The following is a 16925-nucleotide window of genomic DNA, read 5'->3' as shown; positions in this document are numbered from 1 at the left end:
CAGCCCAGCTCTATTTCTGTTTATTGATCCCTCTGCTCTGCCCCCACCTGCTGCCTCTCTCCTCTGTCAGTGCATCACTGCTGGATTATCACCTGGCCAGTCTCTGCACACATGCACATGGATTATAAGCATAACATTTTACACAACACAGGGATCCTGTAATCAGTCTTGCATGTGCGTACAAGGATTTTATGTCTAAAACAATAGGTTAATTTTGAGTTCATTCAGCATTTACCTATGTGAGGGACCACATCACCACAGGCAAATACTGCGCACCTTGTGTGCAGTACACAAGGACAACCATATCTCACGACCTGTTTAAGAGCTTTTCTGGGGCTTTTGATCACTTGGTCTTCATGAGCAAGAATAAACTTTGAAACAGACCTTTAAACCAGCAAGGACAGGAAGTCCTTAAATCGCTCAGAAAAAATGGAAATTTGAACATTCCCATGACACCTGGAGCCTGTATCACAAAGCAGGATTAGTGGGTCAGACAGCTATTATATACAGTCATGGAAAAAAATTATTAGACCACCCTTGTTTTCTTCAATTTCTTGTTCATTCTAATATCTGGTACCACTAAACGTATAATACAATGAACACAACAAAAAATGCAGCTGGTCACATAATACTTTATGTCCTATTTGACATTCTTAAGCTTAATTGATTCCCAGGGTATATAAGAGGCCATTTCATGTCACAAGCAGCACTGCACATGCAAAGGCCTAGAGTGGTTTCCTGCTTACATTCAAGCCGTAGCACAACTCAGTTGTCAGCTCTCACATAATGCCTAAAACAAAAGAATTATGTGAAGCCACAAAGGCAGCCATCTTGGCACTGCTGGAAATTGGCATGAGTGAGAGACAGGTAGCGAAAAAACTGAAGATCTCCAAGACAGCCGTTCATTACAACAAAAAAAAAAAACAAGCTGAACATGGCACTACCAAATTGCTACCTGGCCGTGGCAGGAAACGTCTTTCTACCCCACGAGATGACCGTGCACTCATCCGTTCCTGTGTCAGGAATCGTCGTCAGACCTCCAGGGACCTTAAAAATGAGTGGGCACTGTCGAGAAATGTGACTTGTTCGGTAAGGACAGTTTGAAACCGACTTGTTGAAGCTGGTTTGAACTCACACAGAGCACGCAAGAAGCCCCTCATCAATGAAAGGCAGAGGAAGGCCCGGTTACTCTTTGCTCGAGACCACAAGGATTGGACTGTTGATGATTGGGCTAACGTTCTCTTCAGTGATGAATCCAATTTTGAATTGATGCCCACTCCAGCCAACTTACTGGTTAGGAGGAAGCCTGGAGAAGCTTACAACCCAGACTGTCTTGCCCCTACAGTAAAACATGGGGGTGGATCAGTCATGATCTGGGGTTGTTTCAGTCTGAGTGGAACAGGGCAAATGCAATTGTGTGAAGGCCGAATGAACCAGGTCAAGAACAGGACTACCCTTGAAAAAACAGTCTTCTTCCATCAGCTGGAAAACTCTTTCCTGCCTCGAATGACTGGATTTTCCAAAGAGACAATGCCCCTTGCCACACGGCAAGGTCAGTTAAAGCCTGGATGGAGAACCACAACATTCGCACCATGCCTTGGCCTGCTCAATCACCAGATCTTAATCCAATTGAAAACCTGTGGAAAATCATCAAACTCAAAATGGAGAACCACAAGCCCAAAAACAAAGAAAATTTGTTTGAATTTGTCCAACAGGAATGGGCTGCTGTGACAGCAGAACAATGTCAGAAGCTGGTGGAGAGCATGCCAAGACGCATGGCTGCAGTCATCAAAAACAATGGTTATGCAATCAAGTATTAACTCTTGTGTGTATCATGTGTTTAAAGCAAACAGAAAAGAAAACATGGAATGCTTAAAAGTAGTGTTTTTGGCGGTACAATGCCATAGCTATTGATGTAAGAATTTAAGTAATTTTGGTTATTATCAAGAAAACAATGGAAAATGAATAGTCCTTAGTTCTTAAATTAAACTCTCATGAGCTATTTTTGTTGTTATCATTATAATTGTCCAAACAAATGTACCTTTAGTTGAGCCAGGCATTAAAATTAACAAGAAATTGAAGAAAACAAGGGTGGTCTAATAATTTTTTCCATGACTGTATGTTTGATCTTAACTCTAGTAATGTAAAGCTTGGTATCATCTTGGCATTACCATCACCATGGTAACCTCTCCCCGGCTTTTGTTGCTCCTGTCCCAACTCCTTTGAAACATGTTATTGGCATCAAATTCAGAATAAACATATATTTGTAGAGCTTCTTATTCTGTTCTTGTCGTGAGATTATATTATATATATATTTCACCCCTCTGAACATCACTTTTTGCCCAATTTTATCACTGTTTAATCTCATATGATATGATGTACTCTACATCACTTTGCCAGACTCCACCTCCTGATAAACATCATGTGATGTGATCAAAAACTCCAGAGCAGCTATGACAACCATTCTAAAGTTGTGTTATGTGTTGATACACCAACTCAAACTCCACCCTGTCCTGTGTGCGACTTATTGATTCCATGTTGTCCCTCTATGTGTATCTTAATCCCGTTAACGGCTGTGTATTTGGAGCTCCTAACCCAGTTTACGTGAATGAACTGTTGAGGGTTAATCGTGTTAAAGACTATATGTGTGATGAGTTATAAGTAGGACTAAACCATTTATCAGCTGATGTTGGTTTCTGCTAGCGGCATTTCAGGTGAAGCACGTTTGTTTACCTTTATTGGTCCAGCATGCACACGGCACCCAGGATAAAACATGACGTTGATCGCCATGTGACCGTCTTCATTTGACATGAGACTTTTTTTGTCATAAAGCAATCCGTCAGTTTCCTAAAAAATCAGAGCCAGTCGGACACAGTCATTCTTCTCATCTGATGATAATAATAACAGTAAACTGTTTGCAGTAGCTGTATTCATCATCTTCAGGGCATGAGCTGAAACACTGTCAAACACCTGCTTTAAAAATGCTGCAGGTACAGGGTCAACACAAGAGGTGGAGGAGTTAGACTCAGTGACAGTGCTGCAGAGCTCGGTTAATGTAATACAGGTGGATTTTCCCATTGTTAATTCTTCTTTGCAGGGTTTGCTGCGCTGCCTCAGTGCTGAATAATATTGAGGTTATTTTGTTAATGAAGAATGATGCAGGTTTTGGGGACAAGTGGGGGCAGTGTTGAGTAGCTGGTCAACAGTGGAGAATAATACTCTGAGTTCCCAGAGCTTTCATGTGGAAGCAAAGCTTAGTTATTGTTGCACTGGAACAAACAAAGTTTTTATGCAAACTATTGGGCCCAAATAATTTTATTTGCCTCCCGCTGACCATCATTCAGCCTGCGCTTTTATCGGGTTTCCTTTTATTTATTTATGTTTACATTTTCCTTTCTATTAAATGCCCAGTGTTGTATTTCTATTATGTCTATTAGATGAGCTGCAGAGCAATATTGATGCAAAATATTGCAAACATTAGCCAACATTAATCTTAAAAAGCTACTGCTCATATCAGAGTGTGTTGAGTTGAGCAAAGGTCCTTTTTATTGCTTATGAATTCAACTTTTACTTTGTGACATGAATGTTTTAATTTCCTCAATCAAAAGTGACATAGTCTAATGCTTTATTGTTATTAGTGCCTCACACACACATTTGCTACTTTAACCGTGATCAATGAATCATGATCCAGTTTGTAGCAGCAGCAGCTACACGATGCTGCCCCCTACTTTCCACTGTTGCACAGGCATCACAGAAGGTTTTGGTTCAGTGCGTACGTTATTTATACTCCAGCTTTTAGGATGCATGTTTGTGTGGTTTGTTTGCACAGATATATTTCTTATGTGTGACATTGGGATGTGATGTATAATACAAAAATGTACCAAAGCTGTCAAACCTGACATGCTGCTGACCAAAGGACCTTCAGCCTGCCCTGCCCATCTTCTAATGCATCCTCCTCTGTGTATGTTTTGTAAATGCTCGTGTTATACATTATTAATGGCTTATTACTTCTCTCACAGCCTGCCCCTATGAGATCCTGCGATGAAATCACATGACGATGGAGAGGGAGAGACAGACAGATCAGCTATGAATGGGAGACGACAGTGGGCTCAGGCAGACGCAGGGACGCACACTCATGCTTCTCTACCTTTGCTGTAGTGTGCCTTACTACCGCTGCAGTCATAACGATGCAAGAGGAGATGAAGGGAGGAGGGAGGACGGCGGAGGGAGGCAGGCAGGGCGGGGCTGCTGAGTGACAGAGCGGGAGGCAGGAGAGCGAGGAAGCCGCTCAACACACGACCAAGAAGCAGAGGGAGGAGGAGGAAGAGAGGGAGTATATCCACAGGACGTGAGAGCCGGCAGCAGAGGAAGGGGGGGGGGCTTCCAGACTGGATGGGCCCAGCGATGCCTTGATGGAGTATGGGCCAGGTTTTAGGATTCTCCCACTGCCGTGAGTCTGCTTTTGTTCTGCTGCTTCCATCTGCGTTTTGTGTGCGGGAGGTGTGCGTTTGTTTGTCCAGCCACGCCATCGCCACATATTCCAGCTCAGCATCTTTTCTTGCTAACTGCTGTTAGCCCCCCGACTCCCCTCCCCTTCCTGCCTATTCTCCGTGCCTCTCCTGCTCCCACCTTTGATAAACACATGGCTGAATGCGTGGATGCAGTGCAGAAGGAGACACATTCTGTTGTCGCTGCCTCCCGTTCATTGGCAGACGTTTGTGTGTGTTGTGTGAGAGAGGGCTTTGCAGGTATTGCAAGTTATTTCTCCCTAAAAGCTTCTGTTGTGCTTTCATGTCTGTGTTTAATTTTATCTTTTCGCCTGATATCCTCTACAGTTGAATTAAAGTGTTTTTTGATGACGTGCATGCGTTCATGCATGTGCAGGAGAGAATATGCTGCATTCTTTGCTCTGCCTGGGGTTGATTTATTAGCTAATGTCATGCTTGGCTATCTAATGTAGTGAAGGCCTTTACTGCTGCCAGTTGAGCTCTGGGAGTACCTACAGTATGCAACTGATATTGTCTCATCCATAGCACATGAGTGTTTTTCTTCAGTCACATAAAGCTCACTGTTATATCTTTTAAAAATCACTCACAACAGGTTCTGCAGCTTTTGTTGGAGCTTTTACGCTATTAATCATTTACTATGTTGAGTGTTTGGAGACGCACATGTGAGATGGTGGAAGAAGGGGGTTTACAGCATGTAGATTTACGTAAATTTTGTTTTCTTTCAGAGGAATATGGCTCTGTGGCGTCCACTCCAGACTCCACGCCTCCGTGCACCGATGGTAAGGGAGAAGACACGTGACACTCTCCATCCGCCAAGATATTCTGTCACAGAATACTTGATAAAAAGAAGAAGAGATTCCTGCTTCCTGAAAGCCTTTCTTTTGATCTTAGCATCAGAAGAATACATCTGAGCACCTCTCGCACCTCTAAAAAAACGAGCGCTGAAGAGCTCCGGGTAAACACAGGAGCACGTTTTGATCATGGCCACATTTCGGAAGGAGAGACGTTTATGCATTTATCAAAGAGGGTTTCATTCACTTTAGATGTCACACCTCTTTCTCCCTCACATCAAATCACACACCTGCTGCTTTCATCTGACGTAGCTATTTGTTAAAAGCGAAAGCACCATCCTTGTATGATGCTGAACTAATATACACACTGTTAGCGGCAGTGTCTATAACTGAGTAAACTGTGAGCGTTGTAACTTGCCCCTCTGCTCAGAGTGTGTGTCATTTATCTGCATGAAGTCTTTTCTTCTTCTGTTTTTCTGTCTCTCTGTGCGTTGAGGTGACCACATTTCTTTGTTTTGTCTCCACTCAGGCGGAAACGAGGAGTCCGAGTTGTGCGAGCTGCAGACAGCCAGGGAATGGTCTGACGATGAGGAGGGGGGAGATGGGGATCCAGATGATGACGAGGGACTGGCTTCATCCCCATCCATCTGGGGCACGCCGCGTCAGAACTCCTTCGAGCTGACTTTCTCCTACATCGCCATCGCCGAGGCCGAAGCGGTGGGAGCGGCGCGGCACATCCGTCGCAGGGGCGGCTCTCGGGGGAGTCGCACTCCTTTGATCCGCACCGACACCCTGGAAACACTGCTGGACTCCCCCGATGTAGAATGGGACCCTCAAGCCTTCCTCGGTCAAGAGGACGAGGAGGAAGCGTCAGGGAGGAGAGAGCAGCAGGAGGCGAGGACATCGAGGACGGCGAGTCCAGCGGCGAGGAGGGAGCAGCACAGACAAACTGAGACTATCACTATCCAGCCCTCTCCCCAAAATCTGGACCCAGACACTCAGGGGAGAGACGCGGGAATCCAAAGAGAGGAGAGTCCGAGCAGTCTGACCGTCCAGCCTCCCGCTATGTCCCCGTCTTCCCAGCTTCAGAGCCCCTCACAGATACTTCAGGGTGAGGAACAGGAGGAACGTGTGAGGAGGTTGTTTTCATCATTTAAACATAAACCACTAGTTCACCTATTGGTCCAACAGGTATCTAATTGGGCTCTGTTATTTGCTGTCTAGGTTTAAATCCTGTACTGAAGGTTGCAGGATCTGGTATTTGCTTCACTACATAATGTGAATGTTCCCCCTTCTTCTTTGTGAAATTCTTCCCTGAATGCCATTTTAAGAGGCTTTTCTGAAAGAAAAATAAATATGGGCAAAGGAGGAACTGTCTTGACCTAAATCTGGAACCACAACACAGATGTTGCAGTACAAATCATGTTGTTCTCAAAATGTGATTTAATATTGCTTGTCGTAGTAGTGTGAGCAGAGCTGAGCATGTGCTGCAAGTCAGTGGTGATGTCATCATGATAGTGACATCATCTTCTCTTTCTGTTTCCCGGCAGCAGCCTCGCCGACCCCCGAGCCAGAGTCTCCCGTCGCCAGGGAAACCATTTCAGTCAAGCTGCTGACATCCGTGCGACCCAGAGGCCCGGCATCCTCTGCGGCGGCTGCCATTGGTCTAAACTCTCAGGAACAGCTGGTTAGCGATCACTGGTTCTCAGCACTTAACCTATCAGAGGACCCGACAGTATGCACCCACATAGCAGGTACAAGACTCACATCTGAATCTCTCTCATTCCTCCACCTCCCTCCATCTCTCTGTCTTTGTGCTGAGCCAGATCCTTTTCCTTGAGCACGTTAGTCAATACTTTAAATAAAGAAAATATCAGATTTCAGCATGGACGTCCTAGAGCGGCGCACACACACACACACACACATACACACACACCCCTCCCCAAAGTCCTGGCTGTCTCCATAGTAACCCTCTCTCGGGATTTCAGGAATTATTGGCTAATTGTGGGGAAAGCACTCCTGGCATTCACTTACTTGTTGGAGAGTATCACCGCTGATGTCAGAGTGTATCACTGTTTGACACAAACACACACACAGAAAGACAGACAGGTGTGTGAGTGTGTGTGTGTGTGTGTGTGTATGTGTGTGTCTCTATATGCAGGTATGTGAGAGTTGTTCGGCACTTTAGGAGCGAGTGAAATGCAGAGAAAGGGAGAGAGAGCACAAGAGAGACAACATCCTGTCTTCCAGCTTGATGGCATTTTAAGTGGACCTCCAGTCAGAGTAGAGCCCCATCTTATTTTAGTGGGTGTTCGGGCGCGCGGGGGGGGTAAACCCTCAGACCGCTGATGAATGGGTGGTCAGGCTGATGACAGGGTTTAGGGTGTCCTGAATAAATAGCACACATGCATCTATTGGAGCATCATATTTCTAAACCTCACTGGGGTTTTTTTAGCAACTGAAATGTGTCTTGAAAACTGTCAAATATCAAAATCTGGCATTGAACGTGCCATCAAAAGACCACTTTATTCTTTTATCAAACCATTTCTCATAGTTCAAGCTGTTGTATAGCTGGTTGTGCTTATTTAACATGTGAAAAGCTTTGTTGCGATGCCATGATGAATGAAAGGAAGTAAGCCTACAGATGAAAAGCATTTCTCAACCTGGCTGCAGACCTCTGAATCACTACCAGACGATGGAAGAAGATGTCGTGAATCTGAGAGTATTGTGTGATCGTGAATCATCTTTTCACGTGTGAAGCTCTTGGACTCTTGAGGAGCGGTGGGCGGTGCCGCGAACAAGATTATTTTGGGCCGTCAGGCCTTTGGACTGCTGAGCGAGCAGGAGGGCGGCCAAAAACAGCTCAGAGGGGCGAGGGGAGCGCAGCGGGATAGAGACAGGGACAGAGGGTGTGAGGGGAAACACTGGAGCGGCAACCAACATGGCCAGCAAAGGTAAGACCTTGGGCTTAAAGCGAAAAAGAGGATAATTTAAGAAAGTCCAACTATGCAGATGATGTTCAGGTGTTCGCATGCAGTCGTGAGCTGTCTGCAAAGAGCTGATTTCAGAGAGAGGAAAGCTATAGATTCAAGTGTGAAGTCCTCCTGTGGTGGACTGTTGAGCTTTGTGACTTTGGTGCAGTGGTGTGACAGCCGGACTGTCAGGGGACTGAAGGTGGGAATTGAGTGGATTTCTCGCTTCTCTTTGATCATTTTTCAAGCGGAGCCTCTGGAGACGGCAGCTCCAGTCGGCTCGAGCTGTGTTCGGCTGTTCGCTGATGAGCTGTTCAGATGTAGCGGGGCAGCCTCCATATCTTTGGCCTTCATTTGAATCGGCAACAGCCATTCAAATGAGTATGAACTGTCCTGCCGCGGCATGCTTTTTGCAGGCAGTTGTTGCTGTGGGTAATAACTTTGCCGCCTGGGTTCGCTTGCGTTTTAGTGTTTCCTGTTTGGGCTGACGAGCTGGCACGAGCGGAGACCTCTCGGACTGTAGTACTATGAGGTTTCCTGGACACATGCGATGAAACCGACGTGACCCGGGTCAAATGAGATGGATGCTGATGTTGAAATGAGATGATGTCAGGCTGGGTTGACATAAAGTGTGAATGAGCCATGCGATTTATGTTCTAATTGGTTAATTGGTCATTTAGTTAGTTTATTGCTTGATTGGATTATTGATATCCAGTCACTCCGTCAGTACTAATTTATATAGTAAGTAACTCAGTCAAATGATTAACACACTAGATTAAATTCTGCTGGTTGGATTGTGTTTTGTGGTATAGACAGTGTCCTAACATTTTATTCTAGCAGTTGAAGTTTGGTGGATAATAGTTGCAGCTGAGTAATAATTGCCTCTTAATTAGAGACAAGAAGATCGATGCCACACTGTCCGTTACAGGAAATATAAAGCTGGAGCAAGCAGCCGGTTAGCTTAGCTTAGCTTAGCATAAAGACTGGAAGCAGGGGGAAGCAGCTAGCCTGGCTCTGTCGCAAGGTAACAAAATCCACCTACCAGCACAGACCAAGCTCACTGATTAACATGTAATCAAGTTTGTTAAACTTGTAGGGAAACCAGTGTAAATGTGACGTGTGATGCTCTCATTACTCGAGTGTTGGTTTCTTTCCATTCTTCTTATTAAACTCGTCACCTACTCTGACACCAAGTGCTGAGTAAACCCAGAACGACAGCAGCACAAACAAACACGTTCGACAGGTGTGTTCCAGGGGCATCATGGGTATTAATTGTGTGCAGCGATGCTTATAAATAACCCACCTGCTGTCAGTGCACTCTATTCAAAGAGGCTTCCCTTTATTATAATGCTGAGGCTTAGCATTTCGCTGAATGACAGACACAAAGAGTATCCCTGTCTGACTGTGCTGCACCATACAACATACCCTGTAATTACACAACACTGAGGGCTCTGTGCTATAGCTTTCAATTTTTGTACTGCAACATGTTTACATTCATAAAGGTTTTTACATTGTTGTGTAAATAGAACGATGAGCTGTTTGAAAGAATTCCAGATAGATTAAGGAATGACATCTTCTGCTATATATATTGAAGTTGTCCACATTTGCACAGCATGACTCTATGGACGCCTCAGTCTCCATGCCAGCTGTTGCTGGGTGACAGAGACACCAACAGGGTGTGGAAAAGGGACTGCTGACGGCCTGACGCCTGCGGGCAGGTGCTGTGGCGAGCTGCGTTTAAATTTTGCTCCACCGCTTGCCTCCCTCTTTCATCTGAGGCCTAAATTTAGCCCGAGCTGGAGCCTGACATGTCCTCGTAGCTGCTGCTGTGTGTGTCTGTGTGTGTGTGGTCTCCTGTGCTGGAGGCTGGAAATCCCTCTCTGCCTCATGTCTCCCCCTTCCACTTCTCTGGCCTCGCTTCCTACACAACTATGTCGGGACCACTGTATCTTCCTGCCACTCTTCCTGGTTCCCCCTCCAAGAATGAAAGACCTTTTGGAAGAGCTGGAGGCTGAGTGATGTTGATGCAGCTCCTCGGTGAAAAGCGGGAAGGATGCAGTAACTCACAATGGTGCCAGCTGTGCACAGCTCGAAAACTAATAAACCAGCTTGTCTTACTCCATACTTTATTTCTTTATCCTCTCCACTGCTTTACCTACACTTTCCATCACTTTCTCCCTCGACCTGTTATTGTTTCACCTTCCTGTCTCAACCATTCATTTCCCTCCCTGTCTTTCAGTGATGGACCTGATCTACTGGAAGGACACGGAGCGAACAGGCATGGTGCTAACAGGGTTAGTGGTCGGCCTGCTGTCCCTGTTCCAGCTCAGCATCATCACTGTGGTCTCCACGGTCTCCCTCGCCGTAATGTGCTTCACCATCTCTGTGCGCATCTACTACCAAGTCCTCTACATCCTCAGCTGGGGCGATGGAGAGCACCCCTTCAAGTAAGAGCGAGGAGAGTGGTCGAGACAGGGAAAATCAAGATGACACCACACACAGAGGTGGATTCACTCTGTTCAGTCACATTCTCCAAAACAGATCATTTCCAGTCCACTTTCTTTGTTCTTTCTTTGATGAAGCAGACTTGCTGCAGATTTACTGTACTTACATCCAATAATAAAGTATTTAGTGGCTCCAATTGTGGTTATTAATTGGTGGGGTCTTCCTGTTAGCATAGTTGGGGCTATGTTGAGGTTCAGGCATAACCATTGTAAAAATAAGGCTTGTATTGTAAAAGTGTGTTTTAATGTGTTTTTTCTGTTGAGTTTTCCTTAACAAACAGCCAACGTAAATACTGTCAAGCAAATTGGAAAGCTTGGACCTTTTGACCTCTGGACACTGACACAAGTGACAGGAGGGGATTTATATTTGGGCTTGAAGGATTGCAGCCAAAGAACATGAATCACTGTGTCGTTAAACGTCATTAATTAGACAGCAGATGGCTACACAGAGAGGCATAAGAATGAATGTGTCTGTGTATTTGCTGTGTATCTTTTTCAGCCTCCTTTTTTCTGCATCTCATGTCTTTTTGTTGTCTCATTTCCTCTCAGGTCATACTTGGACCTGGACATCAGCTTCAGTGGAGAGGAGGCCGACCTCTATATGCAGAAAGCCATCGTCATGGCTCTGTCTGCTGCAGACGCTCTGAAGGGACTCTTTTTTGTTCAAAACCTCTTTGAGTCCCTGAAGGTGAGTTCAGCTAGCGTGTGTGTGTGTGTGTGTGTGTGTGTGTGTGTGTGTGTATGTGTGTGTGTGCACGCTGTTCAGTCTCCTACACTCTTAATGACCTGTTCCCAGAGATTTACTTCACCCTGCCCAGAACCTCTCCCCCTCATTAACCCAGACATCGGTCCGTCTCCACATTCTTTCATTTGCTCCATCATCTGTCGTCTTCCTCCCTCCATCATTGGAGATGACAGCATCGCCATGCCAACCGTCTCTCTCATTATGCTAACTCACAGCTGAAGACTGTGCTCCTAAATTAGGCCAATATCACTGACGGCAACTGTCAGCCCCAATGACATATTTTTGGTAATCGCGTGAAAAGTAATCGGTCCCTTCGGAGAAAATGGTTTTAAATGAATTTGCATTGTAAAAGGAGGCTGTCTGCTTCGCTTTTCACTTCTCTGCTGTCATCCAGCCTCTGGGTGCGCCTCGCTTGCTAGCAGAGCCGAAGCATCATGTTAATGTTTATCAAGCCTAGATAAATTTGTCAGTATCACATGTGTGTTGGCACAGTCTATACATTCTATGCTTTTTACTTAAACAGTACTTTAATGAGACAAACTTAACCCCAAACTAGACAAAGGGAGAATACAAGGATATTGTATATATTTTAATATAGTACAGCAGCAGTAAACTTCACCGGTGTGAATGATCAGATATCAATTTAAATTATTTCACTTCAAGCAGAAAATCAGTCAGCTCATCTTTAACCCCTTAACGCAGATTGTCGGGAATTCGCATCATACCGCTTTAATCCACATTGCAGCCGAATCGTGCATGCATTCCTCTAATGCCGGTTTGTGCATATTCAACACACACCTAGGAACCTTTTGCAAACACTGGTTTCTCGTAAGACTGGTCAAAGTGAAAAAACCCCTGTTCTAATTGTTGTAACAATGTAATGGTTGTGAGCCCATTTTGTGGCTGTTCTGATATAATAAATGGATTTTGAATACACGAAAAAGATTAAGCATTGAAAAAAGTGGACATATACTGTTTGTTTGAACCCTATTCTAGTTTGTGGACCTACCTAAATTTATATCTATTGTATGTGCTACAGAAAAATGAACAAACTCCTCTTAATTTAGGATCAATTTGAAAGCAAAAACACAAAGAATTATTTTTTTAATATAATTTTAAATAAATTCAAGTGTCAAGGGGTTAATGCAATTATGGCATTTCAGTAATTAACAGCAGCAGTTTGTGGCCAGACGGACGTAACGCATTTAGAGTAAAGGGCGAGTCGGTGTGAGCTGACTGAGCCCCTAAACCCCCAAGACCTGAGAGTCTCAACCCTGACCTGGCCGGTATGTGACATGGCACACAGGAGGAGCATGGACGCCCCGGGATCAGCTGGATTCTCTTTCCATCTAAGACAGGGGTGTCCCATATCAGGGCAACACTGGATCCCATACACAGACACGGTGCTGCGACACTGTGAGATATAAGCGGAAACACCCATATTGGGAATCCCGTACTTGGTGCTCTTTCCTGTCTGCCACGAGGACAAAATGATGTTGGGATGGATCGTTTTATTGAGACGTGATAGGTGACAATTATATAATACAATGCAGGGAATTATCCATTCTTTTTCTAAAAGAATGAAATAAACACAGAGCAGTGCTGACAGGTTTTCTTGACATCTGCACTCATCGTTGGTGGAGTTTCACTGACCCTCTGCTGCTGGTCCTCTTCAGCTCCTGGTTCTGATGTACCTTGTGACGTACCTGGGAGACCTGTGCAATGGCCTTACTCTGCTCATCATCAGTAAGAGACAGATATCACCTGCTGGAAATATGGAAGTCATGAACATACTGTAAGCCTATCACGTTAACTGCTCTGCTTTTCCCTCTTCTTTCTTCTCCAGGTGTGATCGCTGTCTTTTCTCTGCCACTTTTCTACAGACAACGCCAGGTAATAACTCTCTTACTTAATCCTTTACACTCACATTAACCGGTCGTCTATTTCCATATCCAAAAACATCCATTTTTCTGTATTTCTGTCATTTCTCAGGAGCAGGTGGACGGCGTTGTTGCAAAAATCCAGGCCCACGTCGACAACATCAAGGACACGTGAGTATGGCGCCATCTTCTGGCCCAGTGTTGCCATCAGCACAGGTCAACTGCTGTTTTCTGGCTGAGGCAGAACACAAGCAAATGAAGAGGAGAATCTCCACCAGTCTGACAAAACATGAAAAAATGCTGCAAAGCTAGAAAACACAAGCAAATACAGAAACAGAAAATAACACCAGGGGACACTGAAAACTGCTGAACACGGCTAGTTGTCCCACCAGCCGGCTTCGGTAACTTCAAGAGTCACAAACTGTCACTTTGTAGTGTCCCCTAGAAACAGTTTCCATGATCATCTGTGCTACTTGCATAGTTTCTGTATTTAGTTTCTTTCAAAATGTTGCCCTTGTTGTCAGATGGGTGAACATGTTCTCTTGATTCGCTCATGTTTTGTCTGTTTGCATGGGATTTTTTAGGCTGCAGTGCAATGAGCTCTCAGTGCCACCGTAAACTTGTGCTCAGCTGACATTAAAGGTCCATCCTAATACCCACGCTTGGTAGTTGTGCGTAGTCAAGTGCCTCAAGTACTAGTGAGCTGTAGTTCTGGTAGCTGCCATCAGTGTCCAAGTGCCTGTTTAAGACTCACAGGGTGTGTGCGTTTGTCAGAGCTCGCTGGGACACGCTTGATTAATGAAGACATCCTGTCACTCACACAAAAACATGGCTCAGTGGAGCTCAGATGCTGTGTTGGGGTTTGCATAATGAATTAAGAAGGATCAACAATACCGAATTACAATTACAATAAAAAGTGATGATGGAAAACAAGCACACATTCAGAGGCCGGGAGGAGTAATAGGATTAATAAAGCAATTCAGTTGAGCCGTCTAAAAGAACATGCTGTGGGTGTAGTTTAGATAAAAGACACATGATTATGTGGGATGATAACATTTTTGTTAAGGAACATATTGATAACATCACTGTTAAAAGGATGATTGGCATGTTTCAGGTGCATCAGTGCTTAAAACCACAATGTAGGTACTGGGCCAAACTCTCTATTTGTTAACCTACACAAGCCCTGACTACTCCTCTATTTCTCTGTCACAGCTTTCAAAGACTTGCCCAGGGTGGTGGCCCTCCTCCTGACCCAACTCCTGGCGGCGCCAAACCCAAAAACCAGTAAACAACGATGGACAAGAACTTAAAGAAAAGCTCCCAGAGTCACAGGCTGTCACTCAGATGTCTTACCCAGCGGTCTGTGCTCAGAGCGCCGGAGAAACGGAGCTCCAGAGACTCGGGAAGGGAAGGGAGGCTACTTAAACGGACAATGATGAGGATCACGCATGGTACTTTATACTCTAAGTGTATCTAAGTTATGGGGTTAGAGGTTGGGGGGTTTGGGTTCAAACTTAATCAAGGTGAAGTCGAGGTGTGTGAATCCTGGACGAGAGCCTTGCTGCTGACGCCAGAGGTGGAAAGATTCAACGACTCAGCGTGTCGTGTGCGACCATCCTTGGAAACATTCACTGTTTTTGCAATGTAAAAATGACTCAAGACGTGTCTTAGATGGTTGAGAGCTGTTGTCCACATGAGGCACTAAGACCAGGAATGAGAAGTTCCCACATCGACAGCTGCTCACTGAGAGAAGGGAAGGCGGTTCAGGCGATTAAAGTGAGCGGACAAAAACAGGGGTGATCATTATTCATGGCAGCATAACACTGGCAATTAAGGATGCATGTGTCAGCACATGCACTTTTCTGAGTGCATATTCATTCTCATGACAGTTTATTTGTTTGTATGTGAGTGTGAGTGTGTTCGTGTGTGTGTGTGTGTAATTCCTGACATGCAGCTTGCTGAAATGAAACCTAAAAGCAATTAAAAGTCACATTTCTTCTTTATTTTGCAAAACTTTCAGTTTCTTCTCATCTGCACAGGCATTCACTTTCATTCACACAAATCATTCATTTCAGTTTTTCTTTACATTTTCTTGTTGTATTTTTGTTGTTACTTTAACCCTGATTCCAAAAAGGTTGGGACTCTGTAAAAACAACAAAAAAATGCAATCATTCTCATTTATAAACCGACTGAGCCTTTCCAGGATGCTCCTTTCATACCCAATTATGATGCTATCAACTGTTACCAATCAACCCGTTTACCTGTGGAATGATCCAAACAGGTGTCTCTGGAGCGTTCCACAACTTTCCCAGTCTTTTGATGTGGCATCAATTTCAGAACAAGCAGGTATTTACAAAAATCAATGAAGTTAATGAGGTAAAGCATGAAATATATCGACTTTGTACTGTTTTCAGTCGATTATATGTCAAAAAGGATTAACAAATCATCACATTCTGTTTTATTTATGTGTTACACAAGGTCTCAGCTTTTCTGGAATCAGGGTTGGACATCGCATTAATCACTGGACGCTGCTTTCACTGATGAAAATGGGAAGTTGAAACATAATGTTCAGAGAGATAGAGTTCAATAATTAAAATGTCTTGTAAATGGAATGCAATCACTTAACAGGAAGTTCCCCATTGACGGAGCATCAGAGGTTCTTAAGGTGTCAGTGTTGGTTTTAGGATCGGAGGGATTGATTTCAGACAGATATCCTCTCTGAGCTCTGAATGTGATGTGAAGGACTGTGGGAGTGAAATACAGCAGGTGCCTTTCTAACTGCAGGTTACAGTGCATGATCCGATTCGCAGTGCTTACAACTGCTGACAAGAGCGTAAAGCGACTTCTCCTCCCATAGCAAACCACGTCTCATTACACGACCATTGCCTTCCTGAGAACGGTGTTTTGTACGTGGACAATACTTGTGTGATAGTACATGTGTGCCATGATCAAGGTATCTTATACAGAATTGTAAGTAGATCCATTTAGGAATATTAAAATTATTCAGGATACTCCGCAGCGCCACATTTCCCTTTAGTGCTTGCTTTTAAAGCGCTCACCAAAATGTGTCTGTTCCTCTGCCTTATTACTGCATAGTTCACCTGTGTGCTGCAGTGAAAGCAATGTTATGTTACCAGACGTGATCCATGAAGCCCAGACATGATGGCATGTTAGCCTTAGACGTCATGTGCTGCTTAGTATTGGACCTGCAGTAGTTGCACACACACACTGGCCTCCTGTAGCAGTTTTCTGTTCTGCTGCAAATGTTTTGTTTTCTCTTGGATTTCTTCCAAGAGGAACTTCAACAAAGAGAATGGCGATGGCAGTGAAATTAAAGGCACTAATTTCCTTCCCTATCCACGCAGCTTGGCTAATACAAAAAGGTTCATTCACTGAGATCTGTCTTGTCAAACTATATTTAAACAAAACTGCTGTTAATCTACTCACACTCGTCATTTTCGTAGTGCTAGACCACCACGTGCTTCGGTTTTTATATTCGCTGTGTGGATGAAAGATAAATCCAAA

General features: G+C 44.5%; 1 protein-coding gene across 3 annotated transcripts; it reads left to right on the top strand.

Moving 5' to 3' along the window:
• Window positions 1-4311: 4311 nt before the first annotated feature.
• On the top strand, window positions 4312-15435 carry rtn2a (reticulon 2a). 3 transcript variants are annotated; one of them, XM_041941267.1, is made up of 10 exons: window positions 4312-4450; window positions 5234-5287; window positions 5829-6410; window positions 6850-7053; window positions 10511-10718; window positions 11325-11463; window positions 13197-13266; window positions 13367-13413; window positions 13513-13571; window positions 14613-15435. In XM_041941267.1, exons 1-10 carry the CDS (start codon window positions 4420-4422, stop codon window positions 14686-14688), a joined length of 1470 nt encoding a protein of 489 aa, XP_041797201.1. In that variant the 5' UTR covers window positions 4312-4419; the 3' UTR covers window positions 14689-15435. The 3 variants fall into 3 exon arrangements, with proteins under 3 accessions (XP_041797201.1, XP_041797202.1, XP_041797203.1); XM_041941268.1 differs by lacking the exons at window positions 4312-4450; window positions 5234-5287 and having other exon boundaries at window positions 6355-6410; window positions 6853-7053; XM_041941269.1 differs by lacking the exons at window positions 4312-4450; window positions 5234-5287; window positions 5829-6410; window positions 6850-7053 and adding an exon at window positions 8177-8253.
• The last annotated feature ends 1490 nt before the right edge of the window (window positions 15436-16925 follow it).

The sequence above is a fragment of the Chelmon rostratus genome, chromosome 7 (assembly GCF_017976325.1).
Source record: "Chelmon rostratus isolate fCheRos1 chromosome 7, fCheRos1.pri, whole genome shotgun sequence".
Lineage (NCBI taxonomy): Eukaryota > Metazoa > Chordata > Actinopteri > Chaetodontiformes > Chaetodontidae > Chelmon > Chelmon rostratus.
This window is presented reverse-complemented; position numbering and strand designations above follow the sequence as displayed.

What these genes read in the sequence shown, in the direction of transcription:
- rtn2a (XM_041941267.1), top strand. Translation starts at nt 4,420, where the DNA reads ATGGGCCAGGTTTTAGGATTCTCCCACTGCC. An exon ending in CCCCTCACAGATACTTCAGG is followed by an intron (nt 6,411 to 6,849) that starts GTGAGGAACAGG and finishes GTTTCCCGGCAG; the next exon opens with CAGCCTCGCCGACCCCCGAG. An exon ending in AGTATGCACCCACATAGCAG is followed by an intron (nt 7,054 to 10,510) that starts GTACAAGACTCA and finishes CCTGTCTTTCAG; the next exon opens with TGATGGACCTGATCTACTGG.